Consider the following 24213-nt stretch of genomic DNA (forward strand, 5'->3'; position numbering starts at 1 on the left):
GAATTTGTATTATCACCCTAGCTCGTTTTATCATGTGGCAAACAAGATTTGGTTCCATAAATGTCTGAATAAAAAAGAGATTCTTATTTGTTAATTGGTTAATGAAAGGAAGACTATAAATATGTGTGAATACAAATCAAATTACTAATATAACATATATGGAAAAAGTATGATATATTCCTAAAATATCTAAAACATGATCATAAGTAAGTATAGTGTGCCTCTAAGCAAGTATAATGTGCCCTATAAGAGCATCTCCAATGGCGGATGTCCGGTCGGACTTCCGCGAAGGGCGACCGGGACGTCCGCCATTGTGGCGTTTTTGGTCGGATACGGACGTCCCGTAAGGACGTCGGATATCCTCGGACGTTAGGGCGACGGGCGGGCGGACGTCCGCCATTGTGGCGTGGGTCGGACGTCAGGGTCGGACGTCCGGTAATTTTTGTATTTTTTTTTTCAAACTCTATATATACTGCTCGTTGAACTACATTTCATTCGTACCACTTGTGTTAATGGATTCCGGCAATGGTTCAAGCAATGTCGGGGATGGGTGGAATGGGTAGAATGGGTGGTATGGGTGGTATGGGTGGGATGGGTGGTATGAAGTCCCCTTACTTCAATATGTACAATTGGATGGGTGGGATGGGTGGTATGGGTGGTATGATGCCCCGGGCAGCGGGGATGGAGGGCATGAACCCAAATATGACGGGGATGAGGGCATGAACCCAAATATGATGGGGATGGGGGGCATGACCCCAAATATGATGAGGATGGGTGGGATGATGCCGAGGATGATGCAGGGGATGATGCCGGGGATGATGCAGACCATGCCTGGGGGAGGGGGTGGCAGGGGCCCTGCACCACTAGCGGACGATGTCTATCGGCCGTTTGTCGATATGCTGTCTACTGATACACCCTCCAGTTTTGTTCCGGAGACTCAGTTCACCGGCTTCGATAGTTTCTCTTTTGATGACTTGGGGCTATCTCCAGTCAGGGAGACTCCCGATGATGTGGGGACAGCGGCTAGGGGCAGGGGCAGGGGCTGTGGCCGTGGCAAGGGCAAGGGGAAAGCCACGGGCTCTTCCTCACGAACGGTGGCAGAGGAGGAGGATGAGGAGGAGACGGGAAAGAGGACTGTCTGGAGCGTGTGGGAAAACGTCGCGCTTTCGAAGTCTTGGGTTTCAATAGTCGAAGATCCCTATGTCGGTGCTAACCAGCACATTGACAGACTGTGGCATCGCATCGCAGAAGCCTACCTCACGCACAAACCGGATGGGGCGAAGATTCTCGTTCCCGAACAATGCCGGAAACAGTGGGAGCGGTTGAGGCCTAAGCTTAGTCGATTTGCCGGCCTCTACCAAAACAATCTCCGCCAGACAACCAGCGGTATGTCCGAGGAGGATGTGAAGAACCGTGCCTTGGCGCAGTATCCCGACAGAACCTTGAAGTTCAAGGATTTCGACCAGTGGGAGGCCTTTCTCGTGGTGAAGGATTCCCAAAAGTTTTGTGGGGGTGTCGAATCGGGCTGGAAGAAGCGGACGAAGATCAACGCTTCCGGTGAATACAGCAGCAGTGCTGGTTCGCACGAGCTCCCAGAAGCCGAGGAATTGTCCCCGCTACCTCAATCAGACTCCCGCCGGCATCGTCGCCAGATTGGGCAAAAGGCTGCGCAGCGGCATGCTAGGGGAAGCAGCACCGGTAGCGGGTCGTTCGATGTCCAATCGGAGGCCCCTGCTCCCCCAGAATAGTACGGCCGTCTCACCCACGCGCAGATAATGAGTAGCTTGGTCCGGACCATGCATAGGTGGCATAGCACGACAGATCCGACGTACAAAAGGATGTTGAAGGATGTCATCGATAGATGTCGGCGCGATTTGGGGATGCCACCCATTGGAGATGATGGCACCGAGATTAGCGGCGGGGACGACGGGGGCGGCACGGGCGACGGCGATGGTGGCACGGGCGACGAGGACAACGAGGAGTGAACCGAGTCAATATATTCCCGTATTATGTCATTTTTTATGTACTTTTTTTCTTTTTTATTATGTAATTTTTTTCTTTGTTTTATGTAATTTTTTTAATGAAGCATTCGTAATTTTCTCGTATTCCGTGTCAAAATTATAATTCTGTTACGTTTATAAATAATTGTGATTTTTTTTTATTGCGAGATGTCCTAGTGGGAAGGGCGATGGGAAGGGCGGATTGTGAGTGGGATGTCCTAGTGACGTGGCAGTGGGATGGGAAGTCCTAGTGACGTGACAGAAGGTGTTTTTGGGAAGTCCTAGTGGATGTCCGAGTGGGACATCCGCCCACTGGAGATGCTCTAAGCAAGTTCACTAGCATTTCAATATTATAAAGAGCTTTAGAATTCGTGATGCATTTTAAATTTATATTTTTTGTTTTAACATTTTCTATTGTATTTTTTAAAACAATTGAAACTTTGCTAAAAAATAAACTAAAAGATAATTTATTAGTAAATATAACACATTCTATAAATAGTAAAATACTTTATCTAAGAATTCTCTTTTTAAATAACATTAATAAACACTAAAAATAAGCCGTTTCTTTATACAAAGAATAATCTTAAATTGAGGGATATAATCAAATGAACCAACTTTTAGTGTGATAACTTGACAACTAATTAACTTGATAACATCAGAATAAGAAAATGATCAATACAAACATGAGTATATCAACATAATTTTGAAGTAAGTAATGTTAGAGATACAAGAACAAAAGTAGTGTAAGTAATGTTAGAGGAGAGTGAGCTTCAAATTATTAGTAATGTAGTGTAATTGTATAAGTTGTAAATAAAATGATGTGTATGGATAATGTGTTGTTTGCCTATATTAAAATTATAAATTCGTACTCCCTCCATCCGCTATTAAATGTCTCATTTTTTTTGTCCGTCCGCCAATAAATGTCCCATTTTACTTTTACCATATTTGGTAAGTGGACCCTACATTCCACTAACTCATTCCACTCACATTTTATTATAAAACCAATAAATAAAAATAGGTCTCACATTCCACTAAGTTTTCTATTCATCTTACTTCATAAAGTCAAACAATTTCTTAAAACCCGTGCCGATCAAATATGAGACATTTAATGGCGGACTGAGGGAGTACTTTTTGGGAAGAAATAGTTCATACTCTTCGAATAAAGATAAATTATAAAATTAGTCAAAAAAGAAAACACGAGATTCAACTTGCTTTGTTGCCCTTTACTTTTTAACTTTATACCAATTTGCTTTATAGTAGATGACTAAACCTTTTCAATTTAAGTACTCCTACTATTATATCTAATAGATTGTATATCTTCCTATAGGTGGCCAATCATAATTAAAATCTTGATTTTTAATTTGTTTGGACTTTGGATTTTCCTTGCGTGAGAGATTTCATTCATAAATTTGATCGAGATTTATTTTTACAAGTCCAATTGTGAGATGGCAAGTTTCATACTCCCTCCGTCCCGGGCTACTCGCCCCTTTCCTTTTCGGCACGGAGATTAAGGAATGTGTGTATAGGAAAGTAAAAAATGACGGCTGTAGGTGAAAATTTTTACTAAAAATGGAAAGAGTGCAGGTAACTTGGGACGCCCAAAAAGGAAATAAGTGCGAGTAGTGCGGGACGGAGGGAGTATTATACAATCGATTACGAAAGAGATACTAATACTTAAAAGAAAAGTATACAATATACAAGAATATATGCAAGAAATCAAACGGTTACAATGCAAAAACTTAAAACAGTGGGCTCACTGTAAGGCCACCCGCAACGCGTTACGCGGGTGGCCCGTGTCACGTTACGCCGCGACGTAACCGGGGCTGAACGCGTTGCAGCGTTTCGTCCCGTCGCGAGCCCGCAGGATCCCCCGTCCCGCCGTATTGCGTCGCGTAACGTCTCGCCACGCGCTTAGGCGATGTGGCGAGCTCCCAGGCCATGCGTGACTCCCACTCGCATGCCCGCGAGTGGGAGTCGTCACGCTGACGCAATAATTCATATTTTTTAAAAAAAATTGGAAATAAAATAAAAAAAAATAATTTTTTTTGTAAAATGGTAATGTTACCGTTGTTATAGCCATTCCAATTTTTTTTACTCTATAAACACTCATAATTCATCCTCATTTCATACACAACTACACACCTATTCTTCCCAAATCATCTTCATTTCCTCTCCAATTTTCATCTCAAATCATCTCTCATTCTTCTCCCAAATTTAATCGATCTCATGGATCCATATGAGCAAATGCGTCAAATAATGGAAGAATCACTTGAAGAAGATCGACGCCGGGAGGCGGAGGAAGCCTCGCCGCCCCAAAGACGCTCACGGGCTTATATCCATCGTAACCGGGAGGAAGCCGCCGCAAGGTTAGTCCGCGACTACTTCAACGATAATCTGGTGTGGGGAGATATCTACTTCCGTCGCCGTTTCCGCATGCGGCGACCGCTATTTCTCCACATCGCAAATACATTGGCAGCTCGGGAAGAGTTCTTCCTAGAACGGTTCGACGCCGTCGGCCGTCCCAGCCACACGACGCTGCAGAAATGTACTGCAGCAATCCGTCAGCTTGCGACTGGATAAACGGCGGATGTGTTCGACGAATACCTTCACGTTGGAGAGAGCACTGGGAGAATGTGCTTGCTCCAATTCTGCAAAGGCGTCCGGGCAGCCTTCACCGACGAATTTCTCCGGAAGCCAAGCACGACAGATTGCCAGTTTCTGCTGCGCCTTCACGAACAAGTGCACGGATTCCCCGGAATGCTTGGCAGCGTCGATTGTATGCACTGGCAATGGAAGAATTGCCCGGTGGCGTGGAGAGGGTCGTACACGAGTGACCACAAAGGCACCCACCCCACCGTTATACTCGAGACCGTCGCTGACTACCGTCTATGGATCTGGCATGCGTACTTCGGGGTTCCCGGCTCGAACAACAACATAAACGTGCTCCACCAATCCGACCTCTTCGCCGAAGTGTTGGATGGTAAAGCGCTGGTCATCAACTTCACCGCTAACAACCGACGCTATAAAATGGGGTACTATCTTGCCGACGACATCTACCCGAAGTGGTCAACCTTCGTGAAGACGTGTGCTAGGCCTGTGAACGCGAAGCAGACGCTTTTTGCGCAGAAGCAGGAGACTGCTTGGAAGGATGTGGAGCGGGCGTTCGGGGTTCTCCAAGCGCGCTTCAACATTATCAAAGCCCCGGCTCGTACGTGGTTCATGGAGAGCATGGTCGATATCATGTATACGTGCATAATCTTGCACAACATGATTGTCCAAGACGAAGGACCCGAGGGGGGAAATTGGTTCGACCCCGAAGCCCCTGGAAGCTCAACCGCAAGTAGTCCGCCTCGAAGTGGAGTGCATCAGTCTATACAAGAACGGTTGTCTATTTGGGCAAGGACACGTGACTCTACCGCCCATGCCTAACTCCAAGATGATCTAATGGAGCACATTTCGGCCAACTTTGGCGGAGGAAATTAAATTACGTATTTTTAATTTGTTTAGGATTTTTAATTATGTTTTTTTAATGTTTAAAGAATTTTATGGTGTAATGTCATTTTATTTTTAATGAAGTGTGTTTTTTATTAATTGAATGTGTTGGAAAAAAAATAAAAAAATAAAATTGAATGAATAGTAATTTAAGGGACGGTTAAAGGACGGTTAAGGGACGGAGGGTTGCAGGTTCCGTCCCTTAGTTAAGGGATAGAGTAAAAAAGTACAGTAGGTCCCGCAAATAGGGTTTTAATAGACGGTTAAGGGACGGAATAGTGACAGCGTTGTGGATGGTGTAAGCAATCTCTTTACTTCACATGCAATTGGCAGTGACTAATAGGTGAGACTCATAATGGGAGTACGTAGGTAGTGTTAGGTGACACTCATATCATATTGAATGATTGGTGAGACTCATAATGGGAGTACGTAGTGTTAGGTGACACTAGACGTCACCACGGTTCGGGAACTTGCGGTTCACGGTTCGGAACCGCCAGTTCCGGTTCGAAAAAAAATGGAACCGGAACCGAACCGGCCAAGGATCGGCGGTTCCGGTTTCGGAACCGTGAACCGCCGGTTCACATGAACCGCGGAACCGCCTAGGTTTGCCCGGTTCCGGGCCGGTTCATCCGGTTCGGCGGTTTTTGTTTTTTTTTGCATTTTAAATTTGTAATTCAAGTAAAATATGTAGATATATTTGCATAAATAAAATTAGAATAAAGCGATGTTCAAATGCAATTTTATTGATACAAATTACAACTTTAAAATTACAAATTACAACTTAAAATTTACAAATTACAACTTTAAAATTACAAATTACAACTTTAAAATTACAAATTACAACTTTAAAATTGAAACTACAAACAACTTTAAAATTACAAATTACAACTTAAAATTACAAATTACAACTTAAAATTACAAATTACAACTTATTACTTAACATTACAAATTACAACTTTAAAATTACAAATTACAACAATTACAAATCGAAAATTTTAAATACAAGTTACTTACAACAATTACAAGTTACAACAATTACAAATCGAAAAATTTAAATACAAGTTACAACAATTACAAATCGAAAAATTTAAATACAAGTTACAACAATTACAAGTTACAACAGATACAAATCGAAAAATTTAAATACAAGTTACAACAATTACAAATTTACAACTTACAAGTGTTGACAAAAAAGACTTAGAAGATCATTAAAAGATATTCCTCATTTGATAAGTATCTTATTGGTGAAAAAGTGGGTATCTTTGGGACAGATGGTACTGGAACACAAATTTATATATGGAATCTGGATGAATGAGGATCAGATTATAGTTTAAAATGGGAAGCTGGGTTCACTGGCGGGAGTTCGTTTCATCGTCGGACTCAGATGAATATACCACCCTGATGGCCTGATGAAACGAACTCCCGCCAGTGAACCCAGCTTCCCCTTTTTAAATAACATTGATAAACACTAAAATAACCCCTTTTTTTATACAAGGAATAATCTTAAGTTGAGGGATGTTATCAAATGAACTAACTTATGTAATAACTTGACAATATGAGTATATCAACATTATTTTGAATTGATATTGAAATATAATTAGTAAATTAATAGAGATGGATAAAAGTAATGTAAGTAATATTAGAGGAGAGTAAACTCCACATTATTATTAGTATAAATAATAGTATAGTACTATAATTATATAAGTTGTAACAGAGAATTATAAAATTAGTCAAAAAAGAAAACACGACACTCAACCTGCTTTGTTGTTTAAATTTATACCAATTTGCTTTATGGGAATGAGATAAAGAGAGCCAAACTGGTGGGCCATAAATGATAATATGACGAGTGGGAATCATAATTCAGGCGAGAGGAGATTATTAGCATACCATCCACAAGTTTACAGGCACTATCCATCCTGAAATTAAGATAGTCTTGCAAGCATTTTCTCTCTCTAGATCATCTCTTCGAAACCATGGAAGCCGTTGCTACCGCAGGCGTCGAGGTTCTTGTCCAAAACCTGATCAACTTTCTCAAGGAAGAGTACTCTCTGCTTCGAGGTCTCGAGGAAGATGCCGGAAAGCTGCAGGAGACTTTGGAGATGGTTCAAGCCTACTTGAGTGGTGCTGAGACGAAATCCATCACTGACGATGCTGTGAAGATGTGGTTGAGGAAACTTGAAGCTGTGGCTTTCGATGCTTATTATGTCTTGGATGAACTCAACTATCATTTTGTCTACAAAAAAGCCAGGAAAATGGACGCACTCAATCCCAATCCCAAGCTGAAGAATAAGGTACTATCATGCTTCTCATCCTGTAGTAGTAGTAGTACTCGCTTTTCACGTCGCTCTAAAATGGCTCATGCCATCAAACATATCAATGCGGATTTTGAGTCTGTGAACAAAAAGGCAACAAATCTTGGCCTTCAACTCATTCTTGCGAATTCACTTCCCGCTGTTGCTGATACTTCTGATGAGACTGATTCGTTGAGTCTTGATCCAATCTTTATTGGAAGAGATGATGATGTGCCTATACTAGTTGACATGCTCACCCAGACCCACCCTGAGGAAGACAAACCAATGTTCTCCATTGTTGCTCTTGTGGGAATGGGGGGTATGGGGAAGACCACGCTCACTAAAAAAGTCATCCATCATGAAAGGGTGAAGGCTCGATTCGGATCACTTCTCTGGGTTCATGTTTCTCAAACCTTTGATCCCATCATTCTTTTCAAAAAAATCCTTTCAACATTCCCTTCACAAGGTGGTGATGAATGTCAGAGTAAGGAAGCTATCCTGAGAAAGCTTCAAGATGCTCTCAAGGAGAAAACATACCTTCTTGTTCTTGATGATGTATGGAATGAAGATGTTCCAAAGTGGGAAGACTTTATAAATTCCATGTCAGGAGTTACTTCCACCATGGGAAATGGCATTATCATCACTACCAGGAGTCAAAAGGTTGCTTCAATTGTGAACCCACTTCAATACACTTTGAGAGGCTTATCAGATGATGATTGCTGGTCTATAATTAGAGAAAAAGCATTTGATGGAAATGAAGAAGTCCCGCCACAATTTGAGATTATTGGAAAAAAGATTGCGGAGGCATGTCGAGGTTTGCCCTTAGCTGCCAATGTAGTTGGCGGCGTCCTTCGACGATGTAAGTCCGAAGAAGAGTGGCACTCAATCAGTATAAATTGTCTTACAGATGCTGAAGGTGCTGAAAGAATAAAAAAGATACTGAAATTGAGTTATAATTATTTGCCTTCACCATCTCTGAAGAAATGTTTTGCATACTGTTCAATTTTTCCTAAAGGTGATTGGATTATTAAGCATCGGGTAATTGAGCAGTGGATGGCAGAAGGGTTTCTTCAACCAGATAAAAGAAATGAGATGGAAGATGTGGGAAATAAGTTTTTCAACGTTCTTCTACACAACTCTTTGCTTCAAGTTGCATGGCGAGATGAATATGGAAATGTGGAAGGTTGTGTGATGCACGATCTAGTGCATGATCTTGCATCTTCTGTTTTATCTAATAATAATGCGGATGGCAGCACCCCCATCCGATACATGTTTCTTGAAGTAGAATCAAGTCATATTTCGAAAGAAGTGGCCAAGCAATTGCGTACATTAATCTTGAAAAGTGGAACTTCTAATACCACGTTCTCAGACTTCCAGTGTCTGCATAATCTAACTCTCGATGATGATAATATTACAGAGTTGTCCAATTCAATTAGGGAGTTGATACATTTGAGATATCTTGATATTTCAAATACATGTATTAAAGACTTGCCGGAGTGGATTGGTGAACTCAGCCACTTGCAAACGTTAAGATTATCACGTGTTTCGTCTTCGCAGAAACTGGCAAACACGTTGAAGTACTTGGTTAACTTAAGACATTTGTATATCAAAGATGTAGAGTTGCCTGCGGAGATTGGGAGATTAACAAGTCTCCAAACACTACCTTGCTTCAAAGTGGGTGAAGAGAAGGGTTATCATATTGAAGAACTCGGAAATTTGAAAAATCTCAAAGAAAAATTAGTTATTACAAATCTTGAGAGGGTGTGTGACAAGGAAGAGGCTCTGAAAGCCAATATATTACAGAAGCAACACTTATCTGAGTTGCAGTTTGAATGGGGATTGGATTGTTGGGGTGAAAGAAATGATGAGAGTGTGTTGGAAGGTCTCAAACCTCATGCAAATCTGAAGGAGTTGAGCATTGATGGATACAAAGGCATAAAATTTCCAACATGGTTACGGGGTGAACCTCAAGGCTCTTGCTTACCACTTCATAACTTGATTCAGATAAAACTGGAGAGTTGTTCAGAATGTGAGGAAATAACATTGGACCACTTGCCAAATTTAAGGTCGCTCTTTATAAGGGAATTGAAGAGTTTGAAATGTTTGTCAAAGATGTTTTTCTATAACCATCGCAAGCTTTCATACTTGGACATTTGTTATTGTGATATGTTGGAAGCATTACCAGATGGGCTGGACACCCTCAATTCTCTGAAGGGGTTGAGAATAGTAGGATGTGGAAATCTGAAGTCGATGGGGAATCCAAGCTGCGGAGGAGGAGAAAATCAAGGAATCCTCCGTGAGCTGCGTATTTCTAACTGCGGAGAACTGATGGAATTGCCACGTCAAATGCTAGAGTTGTGGGGCCCTACAATTGAGGAACTTGAATTGGAAGGATTAAGGAGCCTAAAGAATCTACCAATGCTAGTTGACTGCATGGCTAAATCATCTACTCGTCTCACAACTTTAATAATCATGGGCGTTCCTAAATTGATGCCTGCTGGTAGTGTTGAGAGTTGGAATTTAGGTAGCTTAAAGACTTTAATGATAGATGTGAGTGAGGAGTGGTCAAGGGAGAATTGTGTTGGCATTAATGAGACTGTGAATGGCATATTGGAAGGCTGTTGCAACTCACTTGAGTGGTTAATATTAAGAGGGGTGGAAAATTGGGAGTGGCTGCCTCAATCAATTCAACGTCTCACTTCTCTTTATTGGTTAGAGTTAAAGAATATAGGGATAGAAGAATTGCCGCAATGGTTTGGAAACCTCTCAGCACTGAAGATGTTGGATCTATATGGCTGCACAAAGTTGAGGTGTCTGCCCTCTGTGGATGCATTCAAGCCCCTTACTAAATTAACAATGTTAGAAATTAAAAACTGTCCAAAGCTAAGTATTGATTCGGAGTGGCGCAACCATCCCAATCTCAAAATCAAGGTTGATGGCGACCGCATTTGAAACTCGTAGCAATTAAGTTGTGAGTGTGGAGCGGTCAAGAGAGACTGGTGTTGACATTAACAGGTATATTGCAAGGGTGTTGCAACTCACTTTCAGAGGGGTGAAAAATTGGAGGTCAATTCAACATCTCAATGCTCTTTCAATTTCAAGCTTACAAAATTTTACCACAATGGTTAGGGAACCTTTCTTCTCTAACAAGGTTATATCTATATATTTGCAGCAAGTTGACGTGCTTGCCTTCTGTGGATGCACTGAAATTAGAATGGTTAGGAATTGTCGATACGATCGCCATCTCAAAATCGAGGTTGATAGCCTATCCATTTGAAACTTGTAGCATGTATCATTTTCCATATTCTCTTTTGTCTGATGTGATTCTACTGCAGGGCAAGCACGACCGCAAATAATGAATCAGCTCCAAGTGATTGGTCCGAGCCGGCACCTTGGCTAGTCTAAAAGCTCGTATTTCAGATGGACTTCAACAGCATGGCTTGTGGCTCGAGAGAAAAATAGCAAGTGTTGAATATTGTGAAATTAAAAATCTCGAGGTCATGATGGGCTTCGCCCATTCGGAAAGATTCTGCAGCTCGTGATTAGCTTCGCAGTCCGTAGATTATAAAGTAGGGCACCAAGGGTCAATGTTAAGAGACTTGTAACACATTCTCCTTGATGATAGATTAAGGTGAATTGAATGGTAGCTAATGCTTTCCATCTTCTATTCAAGATTATCGATTGGGATGCTTTCCGATTACAACATGTTATTCAATGTTTTTCAATTGGTAAGGCGTTTCCCCTTAAAACAATAGGTAGGTTAGAGGTTAGAATCACCATGATCATAGAGTAAATGTGGAACTATTATTGATTATCTTCGTAATAAAATTTGTGTTTAACTTGAAGCAAAATAAATCTACATTGCATGATGTCATAGGTTAGGAATAGCTAAAGCCATTCAAAAACTTAATTATCATAAAACAATATTCACTAACACCTATAACCTTAATTCACCGGTTGTCGACGTGAAACTTAGCAGCCGATCAGTCGAGCATTAGGAATCCGAGGCCGGCTTCACTTTCTCCTTGAGGAATTGTAGAATGTGCTCTCGTTTCCAGTTATCAACTCTACATTACACCAACAAAAATCCATGTCAAGCAAATAAACATATGCACGTCGTCATAGACAAAATTGTGTGAATTTAAGATTTCATAACTAAACGAAAAGGAACCAACACAAGATCTCTTTGGGCAGTAAGCTCACCTAATGGTTTCCTTAGGCTGTGCGTCGTCATCCAACATGATCAACTTGGGTGGAGAATTGAAAGCGTACTGAACTTTGACCGAAGGGAATTTATCCTTCTCTTCCTCGATGAAGCCAACTAGCTCGGGATAAAACACCAGTTTCCTCATGCACACCTCTAAAATAGCACCAGAATATATAACCTGCAAACACGTTACAATGAGACGGATTTGGACAAAGAAAGAGGATGTATATGAATGTGAAATTAGAGGAAGCTAGTTCATCTATTGAAAAGTATAGCAGTGCTGCAAAATCAGCTTCTAATGATGCACGCTAGCTTTAGTTGTCTGGAATCATTTTACTTGGGCTATTAAGTAAACAACGTATATAGTAGGCTGTGTTTGTAGAATTTGCGAATTCGGGCTAAAAAGTAGCCGTGTGGTCAAGGTTTAGACTAAAGTTTAAGAATAACCCTTAATAATTTTGGAGCAAATTTAGACATCAAAATGCAATGCTATAAACACGTCTAGAGCTCAGCGATCACTTGCAGAAACCTATAACCCTTTCGGCTAACACATGAACATTCTTGTTGAAAATTAAATAGATGTACCTTGCTTGTGGCATCATCTGAATCCTCGGAACAACACTTCAGACAATCAGACACCAGCTCTGCAGTGAATAGAAAGTGGCGAATCATAAATCATCAACAGTAGTTCGGACCATGGTTGAAAATTTTGACACACATAACACTATAATCACATTGCAACTTTGCAAGAGACGTAATATCTACAGATATGGAAAAAATACTACTCCCTTCTTCCCATAGACACGTAATTTCTTTCACATTTGAATAATAATCCCTAAATTTCTAAATTTCCCGTGATTCGATACGCACAAAATAGATTCCTTCCCAAAAGTGTTATCAATAATCTGTTACTAAGTAAACACAAGGTTCTACAGAATTCAGTCAATCAGTTTATAATTTGAGTTATGCTCCCACCACAGTGTAGCTGATCCTACGTTATTTTTTCTATCCAAAATGAAAGGCTCTGAGAAGCATGTTTATAAGAGTATGTTTCAGCCATTTTCGGAAATTTGAACCTCCAAAAGATCTCCCAGTCCCCAAAACCAAACCAATCAACCAAATTTGTTCACGTTTTACATTAACAAAATCCCAGAGATTAAAGAACGTAACTTTCAAAAGCCTCATCATGCATTTAAAGCTCTAACACTAGGCCTATGTCACCCTAAAAAACCTTCAATATAGAGCTACATCTAGATCAATTATTTATTCCAACACATTTTACAACAATTTTTACAATTCTATCTGCTATTTGTGCACTCGAACCTCCAAAACTTCTGCCTAGAATGAAGATTATGCACCACATTCTACAGAAACATATATCTTATCCATTTTTCTTCTTCATTTATTTATTCAAATCTACTTCACTTCTTCATCTCATTCTCTAAGCTCACCGGCATCACACCCTCTCGTCTCTTAAATCTTACCCCTAAAGACCATGTATTTTCCAGTTTCCACCTCTTCCAATTGCCCACTTCATTTATACATATAGCGAAGAATCATACACCATATCGCTTTTATTCCAATTTATATCCTTCAAAGAGACCAAATTCTTCGATAATTCAACCTTACCGCCATCGTTTAAGTTTGAATTACAGCAACACAAGCACAATAACATGAAATCAACTCAAAACAATCACAATCTGGCATCCAAATACATTGTCAAAAATGAAAACTTTTTCAAAGCTTTTCACTCATTCTTAGCTCAGAAATTACTCCACAAATCGAATTAATAAGCAAACATAATACTTCTGAAGAATCTTACTAATCCCAATTCTTACAAAAGGAGAGACAAAACAATCATTCAACAGAAAAATGAGATCAAGTAGAGGATATAAAATCTCTTGAAAACCAAACCGCATAAACTAAAATTAGAAAAAGAGCTCACCTTGATCTTTGATATATTCAGCAAATGTGTGACAATCGGAGCAAAGGGCGAGGCCCGTAAACCCTAGATTCTCACATTCTTTAGTGCTCAGCTTCTGCTCTGCTTCGCAAACAGAGAACAGCAAAATTAATGGAATTAATGCCATAACCAACTTCAAAGATCCCATTTTTATTTCAATTTTATGCGCAGAACTAAAATCGAAGTAATAATCTGCAAAGGGGGTTTTAGAAATTCAGAGCTTGAGGAAGACGGGCACATGGGAAAGGTAAAGTCCAGGTTTTATTTTTATTTTTTTGAGAAGAAAGTCAAGATTGTTACTTACTCCTATTAGTACTAGTATTATCATTTGTGAAAAAAATACTACATACTATTATTATTAAATTAGAAATTAAATTAACCTAAAGTTTGTAGTAAATAGAGAGTTTTTTAATAAACGTGGAAGTAGTCAATTGAAATTAAGTAATAAATGGCTTAAATTTAAAATCAAACTAAAAATGAAAGAAAACAGTTTAGTTTGTAAAAAATAAAGCCAGGCCCATGAATTTTATGATGAACCGTATGAAGTATTGAAACAAAATTTAAAAATATTAATAAAAAATGCAAACATACAAAATTCTATTAAGTCATTTGAATCACATAGTTCGAGTTTTTCAGATTTTTATGACATGGTAACAATTAAGTACTAGTACTAAATTTGTGCCTTTAAAAGCATAAATTTTGACTATTTGAGCTCTTAATAAAACTGAATCTTGAATAATCAAATTCATTTGAAGAGATAGTTACACATGACTTCTTTTTTCTTAAAAAATTAATCAACAATGACTCCATAATAACTCAAATCCTCAACCTAGTAATTGAAGGGGATGCGTATTATCAACTATTGTACGATTCATTGCCACTTTTACATAACTTTACATGTCTAATATGCATATAGCACTATCAACAAACAACTAATTTGCTCACTCTATGATCTCCTATACCATAACCATACAACCCAACCAAACCAAACTCCCTTCCACCCCGGCCTCCTCTAGGCCGATCAACATGACTTGATCCCCGAGGCGCCTGACTTCGTCCTCACCCCAGCGATCAGCAGTAAATCACGACCGAAGCACCCTCATCCGACACCAGCCTTCTTTCACTAGGGGGGGTGGTCTTGATTGGAGCCCATATATCAGCACCATTGCTGCTTCCAACTTCAAGAACTAAACACGTTGGCACGACACACAAGCCCTTCGCTCTGAGGCCACACGCCTCCTCGCCCTGCATCAGTAACAACACGCCAAAACATCACACAATGCGAACAAAATCAAGAGCTCCAAAAGGCCTAAAGAGAATGTGCGTACATACCTCTGTGCTACATAGATATGGAGCACTCAAAACCTGTGGAGGCCAAGACAACGTCATTTTCATTCCAACGCGACATAAAGAGATCAAGAGAGACGATACCTTGACTTGCTCGTGCAAGAAGCTTATGTACTCCATTGCCTCAAGAAGTACTGAGGCTGTATCAGTCTATTAGATTACACAAAAACAAACACATTAGCAATGAATATAACTATTCAAGGCAAGAAATGGTTAGCATATGAAGTCTTTTAAGTTCTATGAACCTTTCCATATGGCGAGACGAGCTGTTGAAGAGCAGAGACGCGTTCGCTCACCCTCTCCTTCTTCTCCTACAACCATCAAACATATGCTTATCATCAACAATAATGTGGCAAAGTTATAGTGCTGTCAAATGATAGTTAGGCATCAAACACTAACTTTGGAAGAGAGAGGGGCATCAATCTTGAGTCTTTTAGGCATCAAGTTCGCGAACGAGCTTTGGTTAACTGAGGCCGGGCTTCTCTTGTGCTGCATCATCTTCGCCTTCGTAGTTGTCTGTCTCATTAGAATAATTTGGAAAAACAAAGGTATCTAGTAAGAAAGCAAGCTGTTTTTGGCAGTTTCAACCAATTCAGATAGAAATTTATCTACTTGATCACTTAGAAATCATACAAATGAGACATTCATGATCAAGAAAAGCTAAATCTACACTAGAATTTGGATTCTTTGCTATGAAAAAACATACCTTTTGAAAAAGCAAAGCAGTTTACAAAGTTCATCAAACTATCCTATTTGTTCACCTGATTAAGAAATGACTTAAAATGAAAAACAGATGCATTACTTAATCCAGATATTATGCTAATATGTATGGATATTGTTTGTAGCTGTGTTGGCCCCATTTATTTGACATGAATGATGAATATACGCGTTTTCAGCATGCAATATTTAATTTTCTTCTAAATATTCAATCCTACTTACGATTTTGAAGTATGCAATGTCTCTATCTAAGCATTAATAAACTGAAAATACTAAATAAAAAACAATATTTATTTTTTTTGTCAAATAAGGCTTACCAAGACAAACACTTAAAAATGGGAGAGCAAGAATTTCAAGAAACTAAATTTACACAAGATCATCAACTAAATTGGTGATGAAAATTTTTATTAAACTCACCAAAACTTTGATTAAATTGAATAGTAATAATTGGAAGAAAAACGAAGATAAAATAGTTTCAAGAAGTTGGAAAAACAAAGGAAGATGAAAAAATTGGGATAAAGGGCTCACCTTCTTTACAAAAGAACCTCAATTTTCAAATCCCATTTCAAGAATCCAAGAAAAATGCAATAAAAATCCCAACTTTGCAAAAAGAAATCATCCAAAGTTGTTTCTCTCTCTCAATTTTTGGGTTTTATTGACAACAGGGAATTGGGATTTGTGCCAAGACTATTGAAACAAGGAGACAAGATATGGAAAAGAATCTTCCACCTTTCCTGCCTTTGTTTGTCTCTGTATTTCTAAATGAATGAACACTCTTTTCACACACAACACACACACGCAAGGCCAAAAGGAGACGAAAGTTATTGTGTTTATAGCTTTTGTACAAACATAAAAAACCAGGAAAAATCAATCTGAAAACAATGGAAAAATTGCAGAGAGGTTAATATTTTTTTTCTTTGAGAAGTGATGTAGGGTGTGTTCAAAACTACGATTTTATAGTTGAATTTTATGTTAGATATATTTATGAAAAGACGTTCAATTTAATAAGCTTGATTTGATTGGTAGTATTATCTAATTCTGATTGAAGATTTCTCAAGCATCTACAACTCAATGTTTTTTTAGATGGGCCCTGCACAATCACAATTCATCATCTCTTTCTTCTCTTACATTATTTATCAATCTTGGATTTTTTTTTCTTATTTCTTCAAATATTATAATTTTAATTAAATTAATATTCATAATTTTTTTAATTTTAAATTTATATAACTAAAATTCTAAAAATATAAAAAATATATTGAATGTCAAAAAATACATGATTCAAATCCTAAATTTACATAGTATTAATAGGAAACAATACTTAGTGAAATTTAAAATACAAAATTCAATAAAATTAAACTAGAAGATAATGATTTTTTTTTCATTATCATACTAGTTGAATGTATGCACTAATAAAAAATTAGATATAATATTCAAAAAGGAAAAGGCAAAAGCAACTAAAGAAGATGAGAATAAGCAAAATTGTTACAAATATATGTTGCGTTAAAAATTATAGTGACGACCCTTAACATTTCGCTTTGTTCTTCACTTTGGGAGAAAATTAGCGAAGCATTCCGAATTCAAGTGGATACCAAATTGGGCTTCTATTGACTATGTCATGCAGCCATGCCGTGACTAAACAAAGGCGAGCAGTCCCGATCGCAATGCTAAATGACGCACGCCCTTATACGCTCGTGCAACGCATTCCTATAGACACCACTTCCTTACTTGATCTGGCCGCATTGTGAACGCTCTAATAATTTGCATGCACCTTGTAAAATGAAAATTAAGTAGTTGATTAATTCATCTCTTGAAATTTCAAACATAATTTAAAACTCAATTAATCCATTGTAGTCTTGGCGGAAATTGAGGCAGAAAACATGGTTGCGAGAAGAAATACCTTAATTTAATTGAAATCTTTAATTTTTATGAAATTCTTTGTGTACGAAATCGACAACTGATTTAAGCTCATCTTCATTGAGTTCGGACAGTTGAAGAATTTTGTTTTCGATGAATAAATTATCGAAAACTTTTAAGATTTCTGGTTGTATTTTACCTAATTGTTGGTAGGTGGAAGTTGTTATACTATGTAATTATATTGATTATATGCTAATTATCTTCGCGGCGGTGATATATCTATGCTTTTATTATATCTTAACAATCATGTTTAGTGTTAATGAATATTTATGATTTTTATAGTTACTAATATTTTTCTACCTTTTCCATTAACAAAGGTTTCTTCGGACCGAATTTTCGGTCCTGAGGAGGGTTAAGGGATAAGGTGATACGATTATTATTATTATTTAGTTAGTTAATTATGGATTAGCATATCTTGTTCATATCTTTTGTCTTGTTCATTAAGATAGTCTCCACTATTATAAATAGTGGACATTGTTCTTTAGTTCGATCATTCAAGAAATATCAATTATCCTTCTATTTTATTTTCTCCTACTCTATTTCCTTTCAAACGTGCAAAACGCACAAAACCCTAATTTTGAAGCCGAATTGATCGACGGGCAAAAGCTCCCGCGACGTTCGACGCAAAATCAACGAGTTAAGGAACTTCATCCTTAACATAAGGCGTGAGAAATTTTAATTTGCAGTTCGCTCATATCGTCGTAACGAAACATAGGAAAATTATCGTCTTGAAATTTCGAATTCTAAAATTATACTAGTACTCCTTTTTATCAAAACAAATTTGTGCATCTACTTCTGGTTGTAAATAACATAATTCATGAACGGTATTCATTTCACTTTTTTGATAAAAATAAAAATGCTCAAAGTCAAGAACTGGTTAGCTGAGTCATGCTGATAAGGCAATAACAATGTAAAGAATTCAAAATCAACAAAGAAAATAAAAAAGGTGAACACACTAATCACTTTTACAAGCCATCGTTATACTTGAAGTGAAATTTATTCAGGAACAAATAGCAATTATTATAGTCCTCATTTTTCTAACTTTGGCCTATCTTTTCAAACCTTGTGGTGTCAAGTAAGATTGAAAAGAGTTTATGTTAGAGTGTAATTTTCTATCTTTCCTATTGGATTTTTCTAAGATTTATGTTTCCTATCTTTCTATTGATTATGACATTGTTCACTGATTTCATCATTAACCATGAGGAAATTTTGGTTAATATTCTTAGAGATTCTATCTTTGTGTCAGTTTCTTATCTTTTTTATCATTGAAAGTTTGATCCTAAGTTTTTAAAGATATGTATGATTTTATGCCCTTATCTTTATTAATTACTAGTAATCGTGAATATCAACCAATATATGAATTGTTTATCCAGTTCAATGCGATAATATATGTATGTAAGAATATGGCTAAAGTCAAATTAAAGATTTTAAGAAAATTGATTACCCAATATTAAGAATCGGGTTGAGACCAAATCACTATCAATGTACAATTTTTCAATATAAATGAACCTACCACAAATCGTTTTTTTCTCTACCTTTTAAGAAAACGATAAATTGATTACCCAATACTTTATTATCATTGGCATATTTACAAATATCCTACTTTAGTTTATCAATAATGTATTCACAGTCTGCCAAGATAAAATCCCAAACATTAATTTAGTATATGATCTTTCACCAATAAGCCTAAAAGAGTGATTATGCATGGACTAAAATGGTATGGTGTCTCTTTCACTTCACATCGGAGATAAGATTAGTAGAGAATAATCACATCTAACATAATTATGCCTAGACAATTTTGTACAACTATTATTGTCATTTGCTTCTTTCCAATCTCCTTTTTTTTATTGAAAAGATATATAACAACTACATTGCATAATTATTTATTTAGAAGAACTAGTATATAATTTGAAGTGGGAATAATATAGAAGGGTTGTGCTAGTATTTTTTTTATGTCAAAGCACTTAAACTTATCAAATTTTGTTAGTTCTAGAGTTGATGGTATTAGATGTTACTAAAAAGATTCATCTTTAAATGAGAATAAGTGACAGTTAAATTAATTATATATTTTAGGTGAAATTAACAAATGTTTAAGAACTTAATTAACTATAGATACATAAACAAATTAAACTAGACTTAGCTCAAGTTTTAGCATTACGAACCTCACAATTATCAAAATATCATAAATCATGAATTCTAGTCAATATCTATTCAATTCCCCAATTTTAAAACACAGTGATATATATTTAGAAATATCGATGGATTTAAGTCCACTAAATCCATCCAAAAAAATAGTTTTAGTAGTGAAGTGTACCCAAATCATGCCAATACCCTGCCACATATCAATAGTAGGTCACAAGTTTGGGTTTATAAGTACTTGAAAAAATAAATAAAAATAAAATATTTGTAGTACTTCATAAATTAGGCTTCAGTTGGTTAAGAATTGCAATTTCATTTCAACTTGTGATAACAAAAACTCAAATTTTTGAACAATAATTCCGCAAAAGCACCTAAGTGATCTCAAAATAATCAAATTTACACTTGCTTCTGAGTCACCAGGTAGAAATCACAGAAATCATCGGAGTAAACCTTAATCTCCGATCAATCTGTCGCGTTAAAACCTCGTTCAATCCTCGATCATTCAACTAGTCTTCAACGAGAAATGCAGTCATGCACGAACCAGATCATTTCACCTCAGTCCATCCACCAGTGCCGCCTGCTGTCAACCCTAACGTATGGACAAAGTGTAAGTTAGACAACTTGCGTATAAATGGCTCGGATGAAGTGAAGAAGTGTTGAACGGCTCGAGCATATTTCATGAGGTCGTTTGCTCTTAAGGTCGAGCTTCTCTTGACCTACTACAGTTTCAAGCCATCGACCATTACGTTTAAAATCTTACTATTATTTTTCTACAATATACACGGAGTATGTAATCTATCAAGAATCATTAATCCATTCCTAGAAGTCCATCACCAGAAGTAATATTCTCACGAATCATTTTCCTAACAACGTTACATTTTTTTCCTTATTGTTACCGAACCTTATTAACAAAACGTAGCATGATGTGATAAGGGGAAGGGGGTGGATTAAGACGAACAAACCTGCCTTCTCCTTCGACATTGTACAAGGTACCATGAACGGCCAACAACATAGCACGGGAGAAGAAAACCAGCAAGCTGAAGAACCGAAATCTGATACTGGATTTAAGAAAGAGGCAAAACAGAAACCGAGAAATCTTAGATCTTGATAACATAGCACAATTTTGAGGTAATCAAGAAATTTCGATTTAGGACTTACATGGACGAAAACTGATGATTCGCGCAGCACTCCAAAGTCTCTCGTGATCATAAGAGTTTGGCGGATGAGCAAGAGCATCATCAGCTGCCAATATCAGAAAAGAGCATGATTTACGTCATTGTCAAGAGAAGGGAAGATCATGAATCAGTTAGAAGGTGTTTTGGTTTGCTTACGACAATAGCTACTGATCGGAAACAGGTAAGAGTCCCACTATTGGCTATGGCATAGTCATCGTAATCTGACTGCAGAAACTGGCGCTCAGCTGCTGCAAAAGCCAATAGTCGAGGGTCTCGGAGATCTATGTGAGGACCCCAAGCTTGTCTGATCGAAAGATAAAAAGGCGAAAATGAGATAGATGGCCAAATAAGCAAGTGTATACTCTGTTCTTCATAGCACATAAGAAATCTTTTCACCATTACTCAAAATCATGGACATAACTGAAAATTAGATATATTTAACAACGATAACGCTATCGAAAACTATCCAATCCTCGTTTCCTATATCTCCTTTCTGTTATACAACAAAGAGACGAACTAGGATACTTAACTAGATAGTTAAAGACAGATTTTACATTGAAAACTAATCTACCAGAGCATCTGATTGATGATGAGGTGAAAGAAGCCGATAGTTTACCTGATATCGATAGCCAAGACATCAGCATTCGTTCTTGGAGGCGGGCAGCTATAATTCGGAGAAAAAACCTGTTGATTCCAAATATTAAACTTCTACGTACTACATTAGTTGATTAACAAGCTGTTACATAAATACTACTCCTGCAAAGATTCTAACCTGATTGCATATTTCACAAGTGATATCACCCTTCTTGTTGCACCATCTCTGAATGCATTTCCTATGAGCAAACTACATGAAAACCGAAGGAGAATTAGCATCACGCATACAACCAAGTATCTAACAATAAGACGAGCATTCGCATAGCGAGGCATATGGCACCACGACAAGTATAAGACTCGAACCAAACTCACCAAACAAGTTCCCCATTAGATTCATAAAAAAGTGAAGTTAATCTATACTTGACAAATCTCACTTTTCATAAATAAAAAACTCTTCAAGAATCAGAAAGTATTTTCTTTTTTATTTTTATAAATTTTCTTTTCAAATAGTCAAACTCTCAGATAATTTTGTGAATAGTTATACAATAGCATATATCATCACATCAAATCAGAAAAATGGTTTTTTTTCGAAATCTCAATCACAAAAGTTAGAAAAATGGCGTACCCATGTGAAATGCCAACACAAAATTCAAGAACATTGAATTGTATGAATGAATGCTCTTCACTCCAAATCAATAGAGTAGAATCTATCAACAATGGGATAAATATAGTAGGCACTAAATGCACAACTGCACCAATTTAAACCACACCATTTTATGTTCATAAAAATACAATAAATTTACCTATAAAAGGACAGCCCATTAAATATGCAGAGATTCCAAATACAAAAAATATTTTTTTCTTAAAAAGACAATAAATATATACCAGAAAACTGGACATCCCATAAAAAAAATCTCATAATGCTCAACATAAACAAATCCCACACACCAAAAATCTAAAAGACAGCAAATTTTTTTCTTAAAAAGACAATAAATACATACCAGAAAACAGGACCCCCCATCAAAAAAAACCCACAATGCTCAACATGAACAAATCCCACACACCAAAAATCTAGAATAAAAGCATTTTTTTTCTTAAAAAGACAATAAATATATACCAGAAAACAGGACCCCCATAAAAAAAACTTACAATGCTCAATATGAACAAATCCCACACACCAAAAATCTAAAACACGGCATTTTTTTCTTAAAAAGACAATAAATATATACCAGAAAACAGGACCCCCCACAAAAAAAAACTTCAACATGAACAAATCCCACACACCAAAACTCTAAAAGACAGCATTTTTTCCTTAAAAGACAATAAATATATAACAGACCCCCCATAAAAAAAGAACCCACAATGCTCAACATGAACAAATCCCACATACAAAAAATCTAAAAGACAGCATTTTTTTCTTAAAAAGACAATAAATATTAAATAGTATGTACCAGAAAACACTACACCCCATCAAAAAAGGGATTTTTTTTCAAAAAAAAATTAGTAGAAAAACAGAGACTGGAAAGAAGAAAATCTACTTCAATCCCAACTTCCATCCATCTAAAACACACACACACACACACACACATAAATTAAACAGACTGCAAAAGCAATTTTTTAAAAAAAAAGAAACTGTTTTTAACGAACCCACATACTACAATAATCTCATCGGAACAAAACCCAGAAAAAAAGATGAAAACTTTGAGAGAGAAAGTGGAGAAAAAAGAAACCTTGAGGGTTCCATTGCAAGCACAGGGAGCTTCCATATCCTTCTCCTCATCTTCCTCCTGGCAAATTTTGCACTCTCTCAAACTTCCTTTCCCTTTCACACTACTAAAACTGCAGCCATCGCTAACTTGCGCCTCACTTTCTCTCTCCACCGCCGAAGAAGACGATTCTTGAAAGCACGCAGCTGAAGCTATTATCCTGTCCACACACACCATGAAATCATCCACCATTTCTTGCTCTTTTCTCACCTGTTTCTCTCTCTAGAAAGCAAAAAGTCTGGAGAGACGATGGAGTTTGATTTTGTTTGGGTTCTGAAATGAGGAGGTGAATAAATAAAGAGTGGACCCCAAAAATGTCCATAGACTATGCGTTTATCTTGCTCATATTTCCTGAATTTTAAAAATATCATCAGACATCCCTTAACTAAGGGTTTATCTCGAAAATGGTAATTTTTCACTATTTTCGATCGAAAATACCCTTTTGGGAGTTTTAGGGATTTGGACAATTTAGTCTTTTTACACTTTTAACATTTTAAATCTGATATTATTTCAGTTATATACTAAATCTGATATTATTTCAAAATTTTATTTCTTTATTTCAATTAAATTAAATTTTAAAATAATATCAGATTTAATATATAACTGAA

At 37.3% G+C, this 24213-nt stretch overlaps 4 protein-coding genes across 13 annotated transcripts; 1 reads left to right on the top strand and 3 right to left on the bottom strand.

The window, feature by feature from the left end:
- The first annotated feature begins 7344 nt into the window (after positions 1–7344).
- On the top strand, positions 7345–11508 carry LOC121774793 (putative disease resistance protein RGA1). Its single transcript, XM_042171647.1, has 3 exons — positions 7345–10849; positions 10956–11039; positions 11119–11508. The coding sequence occupies exon 1, from the start codon at positions 7466–7468 to the stop codon at positions 10733–10735; it is 3270 nt and encodes a 1089-aa protein (XP_042027581.1). The 5' UTR covers positions 7345–7465; the 3' UTR covers positions 10736–10849; positions 10956–11039; positions 11119–11508.
- A 60-nt stretch (positions 11509–11568) lies between these two features.
- On the bottom strand, positions 11569–14240 carry LOC121774794 (selenoprotein F-like). The gene is made up of 4 exons (XM_042171649.1): positions 13936–14240; positions 12576–12634; positions 11987–12168; positions 11569–11850 (listed from the first exon to the last, which is right to left on the bottom strand). The coding sequence occupies exons 1-4, from the start codon at positions 14099–14101 to the stop codon at positions 11778–11780; spliced, it is 480 nt and encodes a 159-aa protein (XP_042027583.1). The 5' UTR covers positions 14102–14240; the 3' UTR covers positions 11569–11777.
- A 563-nt stretch (positions 14241–14803) lies between these two features.
- Positions 14804–17029, bottom strand: LOC121775145 (transcription factor bHLH153-like). 10 transcript variants are annotated; one of them, XM_042172136.1, is made up of 6 exons: positions 16546–17027; positions 16007–16061; positions 15700–15816; positions 15546–15608; positions 15286–15450; positions 14804–15198 (listed from the first exon to the last, which is right to left on the bottom strand). In XM_042172136.1, exons 3-6 carry the CDS (start codon positions 15796–15798, stop codon positions 15025–15027), a joined length of 501 nt encoding a protein of 166 aa, XP_042028070.1. In that variant the 5' UTR covers positions 15799–15816; positions 16007–16061; positions 16546–17027; the 3' UTR covers positions 14804–15024. The 10 variants fall into 10 exon arrangements, with proteins under 10 accessions (XP_042028070.1, XP_042028067.1, XP_042028071.1 ...); XM_042172133.1 differs by having other exon boundaries at positions 15546–15611; XM_042172137.1 differs by lacking the exon at positions 16007–16061 and having other exon boundaries at positions 16747–17029.
- Positions 17030–20363: 3334 nt separating this feature from the next.
- On the bottom strand, positions 20364–23882 carry LOC121775581. The gene is made up of 7 exons (XM_042172678.1): positions 23570–23882; positions 22018–22089; positions 21862–21929; positions 21402–21549; positions 21229–21312; positions 21033–21128; positions 20364–20659 (listed from the first exon to the last, which is right to left on the bottom strand). Exons 1-7 carry the CDS (start codon positions 23795–23797, stop codon positions 20654–20656), a joined length of 702 nt encoding a protein of 233 aa, XP_042028612.1. The 5' UTR covers positions 23798–23882; the 3' UTR covers positions 20364–20653.
- Between the last annotated feature and the right edge of the window lie 331 nt (positions 23883–24213).

Source organism: Salvia splendens, chromosome 17 (assembly GCF_004379255.2).
Source record: "Salvia splendens isolate huo1 chromosome 17, SspV2, whole genome shotgun sequence".
Classification (NCBI taxonomy): domain Eukaryota; kingdom Viridiplantae; phylum Streptophyta; class Magnoliopsida; order Lamiales; family Lamiaceae; genus Salvia; species Salvia splendens.

Coding starts and splice junctions, on each gene's coding strand:
- LOC121775145 (XM_042172130.1), bottom strand. CDS start 15,825: ATGAGACAGACAACTACGAAGGCGAAGATGATGCAGCACAAGAGAAGC. Junction 15,612..15,699: donor ATGCCCCTCTCTCTTCCAAA/GTTAGTGTTTGA, acceptor TGATGGTTGTAG/GAGAAGAAGGAGAGGGTGAG. Junction 15,451..15,545: donor TCGTCTCGCCATATGGAAAG/GTTCATAGAACT, acceptor GTAATCTAATAG/ACTGATACAGCCTCAGTACT.
- LOC121774794 (XM_042171649.1), bottom strand. CDS start 14,101: ATGGGATCTTTGAAGTTGGTTATGGCATTAATTCCATTAATTTTGCTG. Junction 12,169..12,575: donor CAGATGATGCCACAAGCAAG/GTACATCTATTT, acceptor ACGTGTTTGCAG/GTTATATATTCTGGTGCTAT. Junction 11,851..11,986: donor CAGCCTAAGGAAACCATTAG/GTGAGCTTACTG, acceptor GGTGTAATGTAG/AGTTGATAACTGGAAACGAG.
- LOC121774793 (XM_042171647.1), top strand. CDS start 7,466: ATGGAAGCCGTTGCTACCGCAGGCGTCGAGGTTCTTGTCCAAAACCTG.
- LOC121775581 (XM_042172678.1), bottom strand. CDS start 23,797: ATGGTGGATGATTTCATGGTGTGTGTGGACAGGATAATAGCTTCAGCT. Junction 22,090..23,569: donor CTTGCAATGGAACCCTCAAG/GTTTCTTTTTTC, acceptor GTTTTCATGTAG/TTTGCTCATAGGAAATGCAT. Junction 21,930..22,017: donor CTTGTGAAATATGCAATCAG/GTTAGAATCTTT, acceptor TGGAATCAACAG/GTTTTTTCTCCGAATTATAG.